The sequence below is a fragment of the Pimephales promelas genome, chromosome 21 (genome assembly GCF_988280905.1).
Source record: "Pimephales promelas chromosome 21, fPimPro1.hap1.1, whole genome shotgun sequence".
Lineage (NCBI taxonomy): Eukaryota > Metazoa > Chordata > Actinopteri > Cypriniformes > Leuciscidae > Pimephales > Pimephales promelas.
This window is the reverse complement of record NC_142789.1, coordinates 4,986,255-5,006,564: the sequence shown is the minus strand read 5'-3', so window position 1 is coordinate 5,006,564 and position 20,310 is coordinate 4,986,255. Positions and strand designations below refer to the sequence as shown.

Genomic DNA, 20,310 nt, shown 5'->3' with positions numbered 1-20,310 from the left:
AGTTGGGTTATTGTCCTTGCTTACAATGTACTCTAATAAGGTTCATTATTGACATCAGTTCTTTCATAAAAACTCTCAGAGTGTTTGGCATGGTAATAGTAATGACAATGTTGATTAGGGATGGGACGGTATGAAAATTTCATATCACGATTACAGTGTCCAAAATAATCGTGATTATCAATATTATCACGGTTTTGTTAAAAATTTATGAAAGTGCTTAAAAAGAACTGATGCTCACACTGAAAACATTTCAACAAGTTTTATAATTGAAAATCAACAAACAACAAATAAAACAAGCCTCTCTATGCAGTTTTTTTTAAGCAAGATTCTATTTTATGGCATTTGCTTCTTTATAATGCCCGTCGTCAATAGCAACACATTATTACACAGCTCACATCTGCATCACAACGGACGCGCGCTCTTGTTTCATTCAAATACAACTTGCCGTCTTGCGTCTCCGGTTTTTGATTGTATTGCAAAAATGAAATCAGAGTTGATTTATTGCTTACAGAGTTTGATAATATTGGTGTGATATATCTTGTCTGGACGATTGTTTGACAAAATGAATTCATAAACAGGTAAGATTTAAAACATTAGCTAATCTCCTTATCAATTCAATATGGTAAAAATAAAATCGGTTTAATACGTGATGTATCTATACTTTACTATCCCTTAAAATATCACTCTTAATAATAGTCTTGTTTGAAGTTGTTAGTTCGTCTTTGGCTCAAATCCACTTGCTACGAACTTTTCTTCGCGGAAGCTTCACGTCTATTTCAAGTGAGTGACATAAAATGTTTCAACTCAAAACAACATTTCGTGCCCAATTGTTTCCCAGACGTAGTTTTGGTATTAAGGTCAAAGTTAACTTGCCTTGCGTCCGGGTGATGATCACACAAGACGACTCGGCAGATTTGAAGTGTTTCTATTGCAGTGACTTTTTGTTCGGCAGACCAGCCCAGATAGCAAACTGACATTGAATCAACGTGGAAATATGACATCGAAACAACGTTGATCTGACATTGTTTTGCTCATCGAATTAACGTTGAAGCAACGTCAGACGCGTCATTCTTTCAAAACTAACGGAAAATCAACTTGAAATCAACGCGTTGTTTCAACGTTATGAAAGCAAACCAATTTTCGATTTTCATTTAGCTTTGAAGAATGCCGCGTCTGACGTTGGTTCAACGTTAATTCGATGAGCAAAATCAACGTTGTTTCGATGTCACGAGAGACGTCGCTTCCACGTTGATTCAATGTCAGTTTGCTGTCTGGGAGGTGACCATCCTCGATCAAGTTTCCCTCAGGACTTTTGTAAAACCCAAAATATGACCACACCTCAGATTTGGTCCTTTTAAAAGGCTGAAAAATCTCCTGAGCACGGTCACTGCCTTCCACCATTCCTTCTCGAATAGTAATTTAAAAAACTATTGCATGCTGCGCGCCTGCGTCAGACTGGCCGACAGGATTCAGTGAGTTATTAAAATCGCGATAATCAAACACGGTTTTAATGATAATTAAATTTTAAACGATAATACTAACCGTCAGTACATTTTATCATGGTTTATCGTGAAACCGGTTATCGTCCCATCCCTAATGTTGATATGTTTGGTCTTGGCGGAATAGATCTGCTACGCTTTCTGCTGCAGAGCTAGAACGGATTTGAAAACCTTCAAACTACAAACTTTTAAAATGACTAACTAATAACTTAAACTAATTAAAACTAAAAACCTTTCAGCTTCAAACTTTTAAAAACTTCAACTAATTAAAACTGAAAACCTTTAAACTTTCTGGGTAGGATTTTTCAAGCCAACTTAAATTTGTCTACAAACTTTTTTTTTTATCTAGCTAAAACATTTCGTCGAGACAGTTGGCTAGAGAAAACCGTTCCAGAGAGTTTGAAAATGTTTGAAAAGCTTGAAGTTTGGATACTTTCCGTTTGAAGTAGTTTAAAGTTGAAATGTTTGGAAGTCTTAACACTGCTGCTGTACAATATATCAAGCAACAATAGCAGCGATACTGTATGCAGGTGGAGCTGGGGAAAGTGGAGGGTTTCTGAAAGATGCTACAGCAAACACTGACCAAGTATTTGAAGGTTGAGCAGCGAGCTCATTGGCTAATGATACAGAAAGAACCAATCAGCTGTGCCCTATAGATAACGATGTGATTGCAAGCAGAATGAATTAAGGACTTATCAGCCTGTGCCATCTAGAGTTTCACGACAGAACTTTGTATTTCCAAACATCCATAAACATCCATAAACCTTTTCCATTATGCAAAAGGTTCCTTGTTTTTATAAAATGTTCTACACACTGAGAATACAACTTATTGTTACATAATAATTGTCATACCTGACATAATAAACATAAACATTTAAGAACAGACTGAGGAAAATGTTTTTTTCTCTAGCACGTGTCAAACGTGTCGACTCCTGGAAGGCCACTGGTAAAACCAGCTCCAATACACCTACCTGCAAGTTTCTAATGATCCTGAAGACATTGATTAGCTGGTTCAGGTGTGTTTAATTAGGGCTGGAGCTGATTATAGGGTATGGCATTGCTGTGAAAACTGAGTGTTGTAACTGTAATCTGTGAGCACAATGACAACATAAAATGACGTCATGCACATGCGTATTACATGTTCAGTCTAAAGTGTTTCATCGCTATCTAATGGCCTGGCAGCAGAATACAGCGTTTTTTGTCGTTTTCATGGAACCGTGTCAATGGGGATAGTTGTGACAATGTCGTCTGTACGTGGAAAACGTCGCGAGGTACGACCGTAACCCTTGTTCCCTGAGAAGGGAACGAGACACTGCGTCGATACGACACTTTGGGGAATGTCCCCAGTATAGCGGGTATGAAGCATAAATTAAACATTTAAATCCTAATTTGCATTGCGTCATGACGTAAATTGGCTTAACATAACATTAAGTTAAGCTATGAAGCAAGCAATTACGCTTACATTAACATTAAGCTTAAGCAATAAAGCAAGTCGCTCCCAGGCAGGGTAAGGCATGGCGAAGGGAGGCAGTGTCTCGTTCCCTTCTCAGCAACCTGAGATGTTCCCTTTCGAGGGAACTTGCACTGCATCGATATGACACTTTGAGGAACAAGTACCCACTATGCCTAGCCTGACTTCGTCATACTCATATTCTTGTCGGAATATGAGTCAGAAACTGCTCCGTAGGGCTTTGATTATGAGGCGTGTGTTAACCGAACCAGGAAAAAACAACAACTCTGCACTCAATTGGATAGTCGGTAAACCTACAACCAATCAGAGCAACGCAGTAAGTCAAATACTTTGCATACAGTTGTCAACTACAGAACTTACTTATTTTAGAAGTAAAATAACGAGTGTGGCGACTTGCTTCTTTCACTTACTCCTCAAACGAGTGCGACCAAATGAGAAACCATAACGACCACAGGCTTTTCATTACGTCCCATCTTCTTAGCGACCGTTAGAGCCACCTGATAAGTTACACTTTTGCCGGATCATGTAGGAAGTACAGCAAAAAATATCTTTCCGATCGACAAATGCCTTGATTGCAGTTTTCTGTTTGTCTATTAAAATTAATGCGCTGTCAATTTATTTCACAACAGACGCGACAGCGGAATCTATACATCTCAATTCTCCAGCAGCATCTTTGAGGGAAACCAGTTAAGCGTTCTTTGATAACGTGATGATTACATCATTTGTCCATCATCGTATAAAGCCCGCCCGAGAATTTTGATTGGCCCGATCATTTTTTCCCTGATCATAATTTCTCCTCAATGGATCGAGTCCAGACCGAACTTCCCGACCAAAAAATGTTGTGGGCTGAGTTCGGGCTGGCATCCAGGCTACATATGCCACAACAAACCCTGTTTTTCCCAGTGTGAAGCAGCACAAAGGCACACTTAGGACGAGAGCACTAGAGTACCTGATGTATAAGGAATGTCCAGGCCATTAAATCTGATAAAAGTATGAGGGGTGGACCATCCTACTGCATCGCATACTTCTTGGATCAGGGCCTCTAAAAGGAGGGCTCTAGAGGCCTCCAGTCATGCCTCTAGTTGAATGAGCCATTATGGCTGAAGGTGATTGCAAGCTGCACACCTTCAGGGCAAAGAGATAGCCTGAATGATCCAGTTACTGATGGTCTGTTTTTGATGTTGAAAGCCCCTTCTTGGGCAACCCGAAGCACACCAGCAACTGCTCTGACCTCCGCCATGATGAAGACCTCTGGACGTATATCTTGAGAGCTCTGACAGGGCAAAGCAAATTAAGACTTTCTTCATACGTGGTCACATGAGGTGGGGGGTGAAAAGCCTTCAGAACCGTAGGCCGAGCCACATTAGACGGCACTTTAGGCACATAGACTTCCCTGGGATGCAAGATAGCCTTAATATCGCCTGGAGCAAACATCAGGCTCCTGTAAGAAATAGAAAGGGTCTGAAGCTCTCCTACTTTCCTCAGAGGAGTAATGGCTCATAAAAAGGTACCTTGAGGGAAAGGTTCTTGACCTCAGCCAGCCCTCCGAGAACCATTGCCAGGTCCTATGTGGGAACTCTTTAACGAGTCACAGGTCTCATCCTCCATTCCCCATGGAGAAAACCTACGACCAGCTGATGTCTTCCCAAAGGACAATCACCCAGAGGAGAATGGAAAGTCGTGAACAGATCCACTTCCACTGGACCGAACCTCTTGCATATCGACTCCACCGCCTCATAGAGGGCGTGGTTTCAGACCCCCCTGACGATTTAGATAGGACACCACTGACATATTGTCTGTTCAGGAAGAATGATGGTCCTGCCATAGACCTCTGGTAAAGTGTCCATCCATGACCGCCCCAGCTCGTGAGGGAGGCATCTGTCATAACAGCTTCCTGGACGAAATGACACTCCCAGCACAGGACCTTGGGACAGGAACCAAGGTTTCTTCCACATAGACGGGGAATGACGGCATCTGTGCTTAACCCTGATCATGCGGAAAGGGTTCCCCCTCAGGGAAAACCCCTTCGTTGTCCTCCACCACTGCAGGGTCCTTATGTGCAGAAGGCTGTATGGAATCACATTGGATGCTGCAATGATCCCTGACACATTCTTTTTTGAAAATGTTTGACAGGGATGGCCTGGCCTAGCTTTACCCTAGTCACCGTGGATGGGGTCAATTCACCCAGTGCAGGCACAACATCGTAACCGAGTCCCCCACCACTCCCAGGAACGTAGTTCTCTGGGCACAGCCAACACACTTTCCTTCGTGTTGAGTCTCAACCCCAAGCTCTGGATGTGGGCAAGGACTACATCTGGATGCCGAACTGCCAGCCAGTCGTCGATGTGATTTAGCACCCTGATACCCTTTAGCCTCAGCGAAGCTAGAGCTGGATCCATGCTTGTGGAGTGAGGGGAGCAATCTAGGCCGAATGGAAGAATCCGATATTGGAACGCTTTGCCCCCAAAATAACCCCAGAAACTTCCTGTGAGGTGGAAGGCTGGATATGTGGAGGTACGCACATGTCCTACAGATATATCGTGACAAACCAATCCATTGGATTGGATATGGCTCACAAAGGTGGAAATAGTGAGCATCTTGAACCTGAATACCCTCAGAGACCGATTCAAGTGCCTTAGATCTAGAATTGGAAGCCTTCTTGGGAACTATGAAATAGTGGCTGTAAAAGGCGGACTCCCTGTCCAGCGGAGGAACACGTTCTATAGCCTCCTTTGCCAACAGGGAGTTTACTTCTTGTTCCAATACCCAACCTGCTGTGGGTTGACTGCAGACCGAACCACCCCATTGAAATTTGGTGGGCAGGAATGGAACAGTCTGGGCATAGCGACATGACCTTACCCGAAGTTGTCTTCAAGAAAATAACAGTCCTCAGATCTGTTTAGTCTTTGGAAAGCATCAGGCAAGAGTGTTGCTTCTGAGTGGTAGGCTGAATTAAAATATTTAGCTCAGATAATATTAGTAATATGTATATATATATATATATATATATACAGAATTAAATGCACCCATAAACACCACTGAAACACAGTCTGAATATGAAAATAATATCTAACTCCTCAAAGCCATATAACATTTATACATGCATACCGGTCTCGTAACCTATACGTTGCGTCAACAACGCGAGATAGGAGCCGTTCATAATACGTAACGGCTTTCTTCCCTCGAGAAGAAAGTCAATAGGTGCGTGGCTGAAACACCTCAAAGCATACTTCTTTTTATTTTGCTGTACGCTTCAAGATAATCATCAATGAACACAGCCAGCACCCTCAAGAGCCGACTGCATGCCTCACATCCAAACAGTATCACAGACACCGATCACGTGTGTCACCTCTCGAAGTTTAACGTGGGCTGGAAGACATGCTTTCAGCTGTGCTTGTAACAAAGCAAGTTCCCACAGGACAAACAACACCAAGTAGGATGTCTGTCTAGCAGCTGGAGGGGCTATCGCTATACAGAGAGGATAGAATAACCTTCCTTTCCGGTAAGCTAAAGCAGAGGCGGTCTACAAATTGTGGCGTCAAGATGCCATGGTGTCCAGTTTTTGCTCTCTGAAAGTAGAGCTAATGACTATAAAATGCAGACCCTTCTACATGATAACATTAGTCATCATAACGGCTCCCATACATTGTGTCGGCCCTTTTTCTGGGCGGTTTATGACATGGAGGCAATGTCAGAGCTCTACTATAACATCAGTGAGCAGCAGATGAAACATCCTGACACTTTCTTCATTGCAGCTGGAGATTTCAACCAGGCTAGCCTATTCTACCTAAATTCTATCAGCATGTGAATAGGAACGCACTAGGTCTAGTGTATACAAACATTAAGGACTCACATAAAGCCCATACAGCTCATAAATAAAGAGGAATTTGGAGGTGGCCTCAGGAAGCCAATTCAGCAATACAAGACTGTTTTGAAACCACATAGTGGGACATTATTAGAGACACAACGTGGCATTACTGACCGACGGGAAAATGCAGAATCCGTCATTGGTTATGTCAATAAATGCATAGATGATGTGACAGGGGTCAAGCCCATCAAGAGGTGTGCCAATCAAAAACCATGGCTAACTGGAGAGGTCTGTTCACTTTTGAGGGCATTTAAATCTGGGGAAGACTGGCAAGGAATAATCCGTCTCGGGGATCAGAAAGGCTAAGAGTTAAGCACAAAAACTTAACCACCACTTCATGAATGACAGAGACTTATGGCGGTTGTGGAAGGGTTTTCAAAACATCACTGACAAAAGCTTTGTCATAATGACGCCTCCTTTCCAGACAAACTAAATGTAACGTAAGCGATGTGTTTTCCGAATGCAGTGTCGCGTGCGAGACACTGCAAAACATGCAGGACATGAGCGATGTTTAAAGACGTGTTTGACGTTACATGTTTGTTTACATGTTTATAGACTGTAAAAAAAAAAATATGGTTGTAGTGTCCGTGACGTCACCCGTAGTGTTTCTGAAGAGCATTTTTGAAGCCTAAAGTGGGTGGAGCCTGTCGTCGCTATCTTGCCCGCGCATCACTCCCAGATAAACAAAAATGTGCAGTGAGGCGGATTAGCTGAGGTGACGTGACGCTAACAGATAGCAGACAAATGGCTAGTAGTGACATCAGCGGCAATCCACCTGTCAATCAACTGGCCACTTCCTTAATTATGCACAACTTTAAGGCAACTTAACTTTTAAGGCTTTAAGGCTACACACAGTTTTCATGAAGGGCAAAATTAGCTACAGTATATAAACCAAACCCACTTTTTGCGCCAGGCTGTAAATATGTTTTTTTTTTTTTTTTCTTCTGTAAAGTTGGGCGTTTTAACATGGGGGTCTATGGGATTGAGTCTCTTCTGCACCCGGTCTCTAGTGGCCAGTCGATGAACTGCAGTTTAAGTCAATTCAAGAGAAGAGACCATAAGGTTGCTGCTTGGTGAACAAAAGTAGTGGTAGTGCAGTCGAATGGAAAAACGAGTGCTGTGTGACCAGCCCATCACTCAGTGTTTTGCTTGTTTCTTGTTTAAAAGCTGTTAAAAATATTTCTGCAGTGTTGTACACTAACTTCATCACACAGCTCTGTGTGTTTTTTTTAAGCAGACACAATCAATACGATTTGGCACAATGGGGTCACGTCAGGGCAACCGCCCACAATGTGCCATCAAGTCTGAGCTTCGCTCACGATATCTCTACACCACAGTGCCAGAACAACTTTCATCTTCGGCAAGTCACGGCACCTCAAGAGATGTGACGTTTGTTTCTCAAGTACAGGCTGAAAAATACTTTCAACCTCCTATCTAAAATCATTGGCAGAAAAATGAGAGGTTGTTTATCAGCAATGTTGAATATATTCTAAACTGAAGAAACCATACTCATAACATGACAGTAAAGCTTGACAGTAACATAAAGACAACTAATTTTATTTAAACCTGGAAATTGCATTTTGAAAACTAAAAACAAAGAAATGTTGCAAAGTGTCTATTTACATAAAGTGTGAATAGGCCGCCTTGTTGGCAGAGGCTATTTATACTAACTCCGCCCACTTTTGTCTGATTGAACCAGATAAAATGACGAAAGAAACCTGTCTGATAACAGAGAGTAATGGGAGATGTTAGCTTTTGACGTCAACAACCCAAGTTCAAATTCACCATTTACTTAACTCATTCTTCTCCCCTTACTCATTGAATATTAGCCCATTTTTTTGTTTTTGTTTTTTCGAAAAGTGGTAATAAAATACTTGTCGGGTGTTTAATAGTGGAAATAAAGTGTTTATTGGATGTCGCAAAAAAATAGCATCCATTTATGATTTTAAGAAATATAATCATATACACTGAATATGTAGTTATCACTGCATACTGTTTTATAATATACTACAATAGACTGAGGTGCAACTTGTATGCATACATATTGCATAAATAGCATCTAACAACTATTTACACTGAGTCTTTCTTAGTGCAAAGAAATGACTTTTTGATGCTATACTTACACTTTGTGTAAATTGCATCTATCGCTATTAGGACTTTTCACTTTGTGTAAATAGCCGTTGCTAAAACGTTATGTAAAATGAAGAAAAATATGTTCAGATCGTGCTCTATGTCTAGGTGTCATTAAAGGAATAGACAAATCAAATGTCGAGACATTTTCACATTCATGTTAACTTTTCAATGCAACTTAATTTGGTATTCTGATGTTGTGCGAACTTAACAAACTATAACACACACAAAAACACAATCCACAAAAAAGCTAGAATTTAAAAAAGGCTTTTACCTCACGGAAAGTTCCTTTCGTTTTCCAGATCTGGACTACGATTCCCACAGGAATGCAAACCATAGAGGACATGGCCATCATCCAGCCGATCCCATAACCCCAGTCTGGATACGTGTACACATTATTATACATCAGAGGTTTGTACTTGATCAAGAAGAACAGAAAGATGCCCTAAAAAAAATCATATAAGCAAGAACTTAGCATTTATCCCTCAAAGACAGTAAATATCTCGACTCTTGGTACATCGACTTCAACTCACAGCACAGATGCCGGGTGTGAAGTACTTCCAGCACCATTTGATGAAGAAGATTGGCTTGTATCCAATCATGTCCTCAATGTTCGAATAAAACCTGTCGGCACCTGAGGAGGAAGATCAATGGTTCTGATATTGACTTAAAATGTCTCTCAGCAAAATACGCTGTGTGTATTTATATGCTACACATATAAAACTAGTATTTAAAGGACACTGAGATGGCTGTTTCTCTCTACTTGAAAACATGTTTCAATGATTCATTACATGCACTGTCTGACTCCTGCCAGCAGGTGGCATTACGGTTACAGAAATCTGATAATATTGTAAACATTGACATTAATAATTCAGACAGAAAAGCATCTGCTGGCACATCATGCATGTCTAATAATGACAGATTCTGATGGATTAGAGTGGGTCTTGCTGTGTTGTGTAACAAAATGTGACATTGTTTGATAAAAATGTAATGGATTTGTTATCTCCATAGACCTTGTTTCCATGGGAGATTATTCATAAAGATATGCTACACATCACTGCAAAAAAAAAAAAAAAAAAAAAAAATATTATATATATATATATATATATATATATATATATATATATATATATATATATATTCAACAGTATTTTTGCCTTTTTTACTGAAGAATTGATCAAAATTAAGTGTTATCACTTAATTAACTGATGAAAATTAAGTGCTAACGGCCAATTATGTCAGTTGGGTCTGAAAAAAAGTTATTTAAAAGATCTTTTTTTTTTTTTTCCCTAGACCTTGTTTCCATGGGAGATTATTCATAAAGATATGCTACACATCACTGCAAAAAAAAAAAAAAAAAAAAATATTCAACAGTATTTTTGCTTTGTTTACTGAAGAATTGATCAAAATTAAGTGCTATCACTTAATTAATTGATCAAAATTAAGTGCTAACGGCCAATTATGTCAGTTGGGTCTGAAAAAAAGTTATTCTAAAGATCTTTTTTTTTCTCCCTAGACCTTGTTTCCATGGGAGATTATTCATAAAGATATGCTACACATCACTGCAAAAAAAAATAAATAAATAAATAAAATAAAAAATAAAATATTCAACAGTATTTTTGCCCTGTTTACTGAAGAATTGATCAAAATTAAGTGCTATCACTTAATTAACTGATCAAAATTAAGTGCTAACGGCCAATTATGTCAGTTGGTTCTTAAAAAAGTTATTTAAAAGATCTTTTTTTTTCTCCCTAGACCTTGTTTCCATGGGAGATTATTCATAAAGATATGCTACACATCATTGCAAAAAAAAAAAGAAAAGTTATTTAAAAGATATTTTTTCTGATCCCACTGACAGATATTTTTTCTCACTTCATTTTAATGCTTTTTTTTATCGATCTCCTCCTCAAAGAAAATGTATCTTGATTCCAGAATTTAGATATTTGTACTGGAAAACAAGTCAAAATACTGAGGAAGATCATTGTTTTTGCAGTGTAACTACGAGGACATTAAATACAAGATAATATTGTGAAGTTAAGGAGAAAAACTGCATTAGAGAGAGATTTTTAAGTTTTTGTAGTCTAATACTTTGTGACTATGCACTCTTAACGAAAGCGCTAGTATCTGATTAGTGGCGTTTTTATATGTTGGATGATGTCAATCTTTGTTTTTGCTCCGTAACACTTACCAGGAAATTAAATACCAGATAACATTTGGAAGTTAGGAGTAAAAACTGCATTAGAGAGATATTACTCGTCAGCGGATGGCAACTATAGATGCTTAGTACAGAAGATGTGAATATTAATTGATGAATATTGTTATAGTCAGAATGTCTTACCATAAATCCAGCCAATGCAGATTGACTCAAAGATGGCAACGAACAGCAGACACATGCCACTGGCTGCATACGCGTCAAAGAGCTGGAACACGTACATGCCACCCTGACAAACATGAAACACAACAGAGACTACTGGGTGTGTAGCATGATATGTGTAGCACACAACCAAATAACGTGATGTTTCAACAAAAACGCTGGATGGTAATGCCAAGATGCGCTTAAATTATCCAAGTGTGGATAAAAAAACGTACGGCTCAATTGAGGTGGAGGAACATTGATGCACTTAAACTGCGATGCCAAACGTTTGTGACTCATCATTAAAACGAACAAATCTTTTTTCGAGTCATTTTGTTCATTTCGTTCATTGAATGAACCAAATAACTCGAAAAAAAGATTTGTTCATTTTGATGAACGAGTTTGAACAGGAGAGTCACGAATGCGCATCACAAAACAGAGCAAGACGAGCATTTGTGCTTATAAAACTTAAACTTTGTTATTTATTTTTGAAATGAGCGATTGTGTCGCTAGATAAGACACTTATTCATGGTCTGGTGTCGTTTAAAGCCCTTTGAAGCAGCACTGAAACTCTCATTTGGGCATGGCTTAGCCATAGGTCAGTTATATTAGAGCAGCACAAAACAAAAAACAATCACATTCCATACACATCTACATATTACAATATTCCAATGCACCGCTTCATCTGACGCTCGACACACACTCGTTTATGATGAAGGGAAAAAGAGGAGAAGGTCCTCACTGCAGAACATGAAATCCAGGGATCCAGATCAAGATCCAACTCCTCCCACCTTACATATACCTAAACCTACTTATCTCCACCCCCTGGTCCCTAACCCTAATCCTACCCATCTCCAACCCTTAGATCTGGATCCAACTCCGCCCCCTGGATCTCATGTACTGCAATGAGGTCCTACTTAAAAAGAGCCCGATTGCAGAAACCTTTTCACCAGTTTCTTATTTTGTCCTCTTGAACACATGGGTTGGAAACACTGCTTTATATACAATGTTGTATGCAATATTCCAATTAGAGCCAGACCGATATCTCGGCCGGCCAATATTATCGGCCGATATTAGGCATTTTCCATAATATCGTTATCGGCAGTTAAAATGGCCGATAAATGAATATTTAAAAAACAAAATAAAAACGGACGAAACACGATTCAATCGTCTCTCCTTGGCCTGTTATATTGAAAATGTATGTTTTACAATTTGCAGTATGATGTTATCTATTGCTAAATTATGGCTCATCATAGACTAGCTAACCACAATGCCACTATCATCAGCGGAAAACCGCTAATGTTAACATTAATGAGCTTGGAAACCACAATGAACTTTTTCTGCCTAAATAAAGTAATGATTACCGTATTTATAACTAGCATATCTCTACTTACAGTCCCTGCATTGTAAAATGTAACTCACTTGCGAGGAGTGAACATTTAGACATAGAGAAAATGTATTGAACGTATCTTGTGCAGAAAAGTTAGCTTTGTGTAAAATCCAACAATATTTAATAAAAAAAAAAAAAAACGGCAGATATATCGGAATATCGGATTTTAAAACCCAAAAATATTTGTATCGGTATCGGCCTTCAAAATCCTTTATCGGTCGACTGCCCATCTTCGCAAACACAACTAGTGACAATATCACAAAACCATGGTTATACGCTCACATGCTCACTGTATTTTGAGCATTGAGAGCACTATACTGCCACATAGAAAATGTCTTTTTTAAAGCATCTTCATCTCCCTCACATCCTAGTAACAGAGAATGTGACACCAGAGAGGCTTCGTTCCACAGTCGGATGGCTTTATTCATGAAACACCGAGTGAAAGCGTTCACCTGACTGCACATTACTGGTGGAGAGCGTCCTCCTGTCTATTTTTACACTCACTCCAGCCATAAACGCCAGCAGAAACATGCCAGGTGCCAACCGCAATATGCGACGACTCAGTCTCTGTCGTTCCAGGGAAAATCCACTACAAATCTCGCTTTTTTACACATTAAAAATGGTTTACCAGCATCAGGGGGTATAGGTTAACAATTAACTGAATGAACCCAAGCATGTCAAACCAACATGATCGTGTAAACAGCAAATCTGCTTGTCCTTGATGAACAAGACACCTGGATTTGTCATTATCATGTGTTATGCTTATTTTACGAGATTAATTATTGTGTCGAAGCGTGCTTACAACAAATCTATGCTCATCCATCAGTGATGGAAGATTCACAGCAAGCAATTTTGGGTTTAAAAGACGTCTAATCCAAACACAGCCTGACGTCTGGCTAAAACAAGGGAAAATGGGCAATCAGTGAAAGTTTAATAGACGTCTAAACTCTCGCCCATATGAAATGAGTGAATCACTGTTGACTCTACTTACATCTCGCAAGTTATTCAGGCAAAAACGACATGTATCCGAATTCAAGGTTATTTTGGCTGGAAGTGTTTTTACTCACGGCCGGACTATATCGGGTCTATAGTTAACCTAGACATAGAAATGATGGATATTGCTTGCCGAGTTGTGTTGTACTAAATATCAGCACAAATCAAAGGAAGTACAGATACCACTGGAAACAACATAAAGTTATGATTTACCTCTGTCAACATTATTAGCCCCAGGAAGAAGGAGACCACAGACATTCCCAGAATGAGAAGCTCTCTCCGATATCCCACGCGGAAGGTTTTGGGATACATGTCGATGATCGCGGTCACAAGACTCTCCACACACACAAACTAGACAGAGAGGAATTATGACCATTAACTAAAACTAGAACATTTCCCCTCCGTCACTTTTTGAAAAGTGTGTTTTTACATTTTCTGCCTTAAATTATTACATTGTTTAAATTAGTACATTTTTAGCTAGCTGTGATTTGTATATTTACATTTCGGAAATAACAGATCACTCTAAATTGTAATGTGGACATTTTGTGTAAAGCTGAAATGATGTGTGTTTTGAAAAGTGCTATACAAATAAATGTGAATTGAATTGAAATATGTAATTGTTTTGATATTTACTATGAACCTATTCATGAAGTTGGTTTGACAGAGTCCAAAATGCTGGGCTCTCTGTAAACAACCACCACCACAGTGAATTATTAAAGGTTACAAATGTGTGTATTTGAGACCTGACTGTCGAGTCCAAGGAAGATGAGCATCATGAAGAAGAGGCAGGCCCACAGTGGAGACCACGGCATCATGGTCACAGCCTTAGGGTACGCTATAAACGCCAAACCAGGACCTGCAATCCACATCACCAGACACATAACTAACACTCTCTGAGTTTAATTATCCTGAAGAGATGGAAAGTTATTACAAAGTTAGTCCTATTGAGGGGTTAAAACACTGACCTTAAAGGATAATTCCGGTATTTAACACCTTGAGTCTATTTTGTAGTTTGTTTTGAATGAAATAGAGTGGTGAAATTTTGACAATGGGTCCTGTCTCGACTTTTTGACTTTTTTAGAATCGCCTGTGACAGCTTTAGTCTGGCTGTCTATGGGCATACACAAACCTATCCTTAAAACAACCCTTAACGTTCATTTTCTGTGCAACTCACCGAGTGGTTGGTGGTGTTCGTTGATGATTAAAAACTTTTGTTGATGATTAAAAACGATGATTAAACGATGATTAAAATCGTTGATGATTAAAAACTTTTTGCTATTGTGGAACAATATTTGTTCCGCTCGATATTTGAGTCTGAAGCGTTAGCACACTCCCGACCACTTGATGGCGACAACCAGGACGCTGTATGGAACACGGAGTCTAGCCCACCGTAAAAAAAGTCCGGGAGGCGGGAGCACAGTTGCTCTGCTCACGCGGAGAACCGAGCGAAAAGACTACAACCAAATGTAAACAGACCCCTTTCCTTTTCCGGTAGCTAGCGCAGTAATATCAACAAGCACTGAGTCCTCCAGCAGACATCAATGCGATTTTAAAAAACGACAGAAACGGTATTTCGCTACGCTACTTGTTTCATCAACGAACACCACCAACCACTCGGTGAGTTGCACAGTTTTGAAAATGAACGTTAAGGGTTCAAAGTGCTCGACCAATCACAACACACTGCTCCAGCCAACCAATCAGAGCCAAGCGTGCTTTTCAAGAGGAGGGGCTTCATAGAGAGAAGAAGTAAACAGGGGTGAGAATCCCAAAAGCATCGTTAACCAACTATAGAAGCAAGTTCTGTCGTTTTAATGATAGTTCAACGAGTCGGTGTTTCCCGAAACCATCGTTCCAACAAACATTCGCAAACAGCATCACAGAGTTGTGTGTTTGAGCAACAGATCTCGACCTGTGGTTAGAAGCAAAGTTTATAGTTTGCATGACATGTGGACTCAATAAATCCTGATCGTGAGCAAAATATGCAAGCTGACATTCAGTGCAATCTATATCTTTTATTTAGGCCCCGTCCACACTACTGCGTTTTCGTTTAAAAACAGAGACCTTTTGCTACGTTTGCACCTCCCGTCCACACTAAAACGGGAAAAACGAAGACCTAAAACGGAGAAGTTTAGAAACGCTGCAGCTGCGTTTTGCGTTTTGAAACTCCGGAGGGCGTTGTAGTGTGGACGAGACAAAACGGAGGAGTTTACAAACGATGACGCAGAGGCTCACGCTCGGCTCTATGATTGGGTGTCATCAGTCATGACGTGTCCTTCCCTGATTCGCCAACCACTGTTTACACCGGCGCGCGCATGCCCAGTGTTGGTGAATGGTCACGTGATCTGCGTTTTCAGTCGTTTTAATGTGGACGGAGATCAATTCTAATACGCAGACAAAACGCTGGTGTGGACGGAGATCGTATTCGTTTTAATTCTCCGTTTTTAAACGAAAACGCAGTAGTGTGGACGGGGCCTTAGAATACATACAAATGTCCTTTACATCTTTGCGTTTGTCAAGAAATTTAAAGTGTCGTGTTTAAAGAGTGATCATGTGTGAACGAACCTATCATTGAATCTGGAAATAAAGCAAAAATAAAATGAGAAAAATGAGAAATATTCCTCAGATGCCATGATCTTGATTTATCTCAAACCATTTCATTAAAATAAGTTATTACTCCAACACCTGCGTGACATCATTAACGAACGTGGTTGAAAGACCAAATTGCGACAATATGGTTTCGAGAAACAGTCGTGACTAGCAAGATGATTTCTTCAACGATGCATCGTACTATAGTAGTGAAGCAGCGAGTCACTGCGTTATACGGGAAACACATGCCAGAGCGTTCGTGACAGACTGGGAAGAGAGGAGATGCAACAATGAAGAATATGAGGAAACAATCAACATTAAAGCAGGAAAACCTGTTCAAGTAGAGCCCAAAAAACAACTTTGTTAAAGGGCATAATAGCTCATCTTTAATTATCTCAATGACGGTCCTGGTGAAATAGCAATGCCATGTGGCTTGGCTCTGGTTTACAGTACAGAGACACTGTCCAAAAACAGCAGGCCAAGAGCAAAGATTACTGTGCCATAACAACAGAGTAATATGCTATAATATGAACTCACAGCTACTGTTCGTTATATAATGCCATGAGTGGAGCTCGAAAAGCTCAACAAACAAGGTTTATGGATTATTTTTTTTAAATGATAGCGGCTTGTTTTTCTATATTGTACAGGAACCGGTTTTAGAACCAATGCTATAATGTTGTGGCTCATCAGCTGAATAAATGTTTTTGAAAAAATAGCAAATAACATCTTTTTCTTAATAATAATGTCAGATGATTTCTAAACCCCTTCCAAGTGTGTTTCAGTCACTTCCGTAGTCAGTCTGGCTCTATTGTAGTAAATAAGTAATGCTGAATTGTTGAATAAGTCATACAATAAAAAGCTTTTCTGAGAAGTGTTTTAAAGTCCGAACACACGAGCCTTAGACATGCAACTGTAGGGCACTGTATATCAAACATACACTCAAACCCAGATGGCAAACTGACATTAAATCAACGTAGAAACATGACATCGAAACAACGTTGATCTGACATTGTTTTGCTCATCGAATTAACGTTGAACCAACGTCAGACACGTCATTCTTTCAAAACTAATGGAAAATCAACTTGAAATCAACGCGTTGTTTCAACGTTATGAAAGCAAACCAATTTTCGATTTTCATTTAGCTTTGAAGAATGCCGCGTCTGACGTTGGTTCAACGTTAATTCGATGAGCAAAATCAACGTTGTTTCAATGTCATGAGAGACGTCGTTTCCACGTTGATTCAATGTCAGTTTGCTATCTGGGAACTAACTCTACACATATTCATTTTCTATATAAATGAGGTAAGGCTAATTAGAATAAAGTCCAAACGAGAATTTCTGCTCACCTGACTCTGCCACTGCCTCTATTGGCACATTCTGTTCATACGCCATGAAGCCCAAGACGGAGAAGATGGCAAATCCTGCCACAAAACTCGTGCCACTGTTCAGACAGCACAGCATGAGGCAATCCCTGCAAACACACACACAGCAGATGCAAAAGTGTTCACCCTCTTTTCACTCTGAGCATTGAACCACAGTGACCCAAGGAAAAAAAAATATCTTAAAAAATAAAAACAAATTTAATTTCATAAGCATTCAGCCTCATTAATATGACACATGTCTGGTACAGTTATTTAGTTTTTGGAAGTCACATAAATATTGAAATGGAGTTCAATTAATTCTCGCATAAATACACCTCAGGAATATGGAATACTGTTATTTCTCACTATTTTGGTTTTTATTTTTCCAATACAAATATCTAAAAATTCTTAAATAGATGCATTCACTGAAGAAAAACTCAAACTATTTTTTTCAGAAATCAAGATTTAATATGGTAAGTAATTTTACTTCTCAAGAAAATGTATCTTGATTTAAGAATGTTGAGTTCCCCATCAGACAGTCGTGTTCTATTTTACATCAGATCTGAACTGACCAATTGAGATCCCAATAGTATAATAACCTACACCATATTTGGACGTTTTTTTTTTTGTTTTTTTGTTTTTTGTTTTGCAGTGGATGTCAGTTTTTTCTGAAGAAAAGTTGAAGAAAACAGAACATATCAGACAAGGCAAGGGATTTATGGGTGCAAGACAATTTCCAAATTTCCAAATGTGAATGACTGAAGAAGGTGTGGAAAGCAGTCAGAAAACCAATGAAGGAGAGACAGAACAGACAGTTGATTGCGTGCTTTACAAGTCACAGCATTATGGGAAAGTTTATGAGAAGGGATCCCAGGCAAGGAATAAGTCTTATCTAGACAAATCATTGGCCATTTTCTTAAAAAAAAAGGTTGAAAGGTCAAGCGTGACATAGGCGGAAATACCGACCTAGTGTTTACTAAGCGAACGTGCCAAACGCCATTTACAAATAAAATGTATAAATAAAAGTTAAAACAATGATGGTGGTTGATTTTTCACACTACTCTACATTTCTGAACCGGAACACGTGTGACCTTTCTACGTGATTACGTAATGTGTGAAGTCGTGGATGTGCAAGATGAGCATTTGTGATTAAAAAGTGTAAATGTTTTTTTTTTTTTAGAAAATGGGTTTGCTAGATTAGTCTGTAGAAGCTGCGCTGAAACTGACAGTTGGACCTTCAACCCAAGGCACCCTATCCTGGATGCCAAACCGATCCCCGCCCACAACATTTTTTGGTCGGGAAGTTCGGTCTGGACTCGATACATTGAGGAGTAATTGTGATCAGAAAAAAATGTCGAGCCAATCAAATTGCCAGGGCGGGCTTTATACGGTGATGGACAGATGATCTGCAGTTTAGAAGAAATTGACAGCGCATTAATTTTAAAAGACGAACAGGGAACTGCAATAAAGGTATTTGTCGATCGTCAAGATGTGTTTGCCGTCCTTCCTGCTGGATTCGGCAAAAGTTTAATTTATCAGCTGGCTCCGATGGTCACTAAGAAAATGGGATGCAATGAAAACCCTGTTGTTATGGTGGTTTCTCCTTTGGTCGCACTCATGGAAGACCAAGTAAAAGAAGCAACCGTAATGGGCATCACGGCTATCAACCAGTGTTGTAGTCGAGACCACCTCACTCGAGTCCGAGTCGACACCGAGACCAGAGAGAGTCGAGTCCGAGTCAAGACCGAGTCCATAGAGAGTCGAGTCCGAGTCGAGTCCGAGACCAGAGACGGTCGAGCCCGAGTCGAGACCGAGACCAGTGAGGGTTGATTACCTACTTTACTTTTATTTACTTAGAGAAATCCTTTTTTTTTTTTTTACTGAATTTAATTAGAGTTTAAAAAATATGATCAGTTTAGGGTAAAAAGGCCACATAGTAGGTGGTGTTAAAAGTAATTTTATTACAATTTGTCATGCGCAGTTGCGCACTAGAAAATCACCAATCACTGGGCGTGTCAATCAATTTAAAGAAATATTTTATTAACATGCATTAATAATCATGAAAAATATTTTTAATTGAACTCGAGTGGACTCGGGAATAATTCCGAGTCCTAAAAAAAGAAAAATGTTCGAGTACGAGTTAATTCCGAGTCCAAATGGACACGAGTCCATGACAAGACCAAGACCATTAAAATATGGTCTCGAGACCGAGTCCGAGACGAGTCCGAGTCTCGAGTACTACAACACTGCGATCAACTCATGTCAAAGCCATCGCTGCATCAAACAATGGTGACGCTTTGTTATACTACTCGCACACCATACCCATACTGGTAGTCACTGTACCTATTATGAGCGGGGTATTTTTTTTATTTTTTTTATAAATTATTATATGCTACTCATCATTTAGTATTTAAATCATCATTAAATACATCATTAAAACATCATTTTGGCTCCCGGTCTCTTTTCTCTGAAGACTCAAATGAACACGCTTCTTCAACCTGGTCTCTTCTCTCGTCATTTCTCTGTTAATTAAAATCAGTCAAGTCGCGCTCCAACTGTGTTATTTACTCCAATGTTGGGTTTATTGTTGAGATCTAATCCTAAACAGAGAACTTGTTCGTTTATACAGTACATTCACATTTTCTATTTCGTTCAAAAAT

General features: G+C 39.5%; 1 protein-coding gene across 1 annotated transcript in view; it reads right to left on the bottom strand.

Moving 5' to 3' along the window:
• The window catches only part of slc6a11b (solute carrier family 6 member 11b), a 39,943-nt gene that overhangs the window by 833 nt on the left and 18,800 nt on the right, over positions 1 to 20,310 (bottom strand). Inside the window, exons 9-14 of the mRNA XM_039648610.2 lie at positions 17,636 to 17,760; positions 14,448 to 14,560; positions 13,918 to 14,055; positions 11,307 to 11,409; positions 9,502 to 9,602; positions 9,243 to 9,413 (exon numbers count right to left, since the gene is read on the bottom strand). Of these exons, the coding sequence (XP_039504544.1) occupies positions 9,243 to 9,413; positions 9,502 to 9,602; positions 11,307 to 11,409; positions 13,918 to 14,055; positions 14,448 to 14,560; positions 17,636 to 17,760 (751 nt within the window). The remainder of the gene's footprint in view (positions 1 to 9,242; positions 9,414 to 9,501; positions 9,603 to 11,306; positions 11,410 to 13,917; positions 14,056 to 14,447; positions 14,561 to 17,635; positions 17,761 to 20,310) is intronic.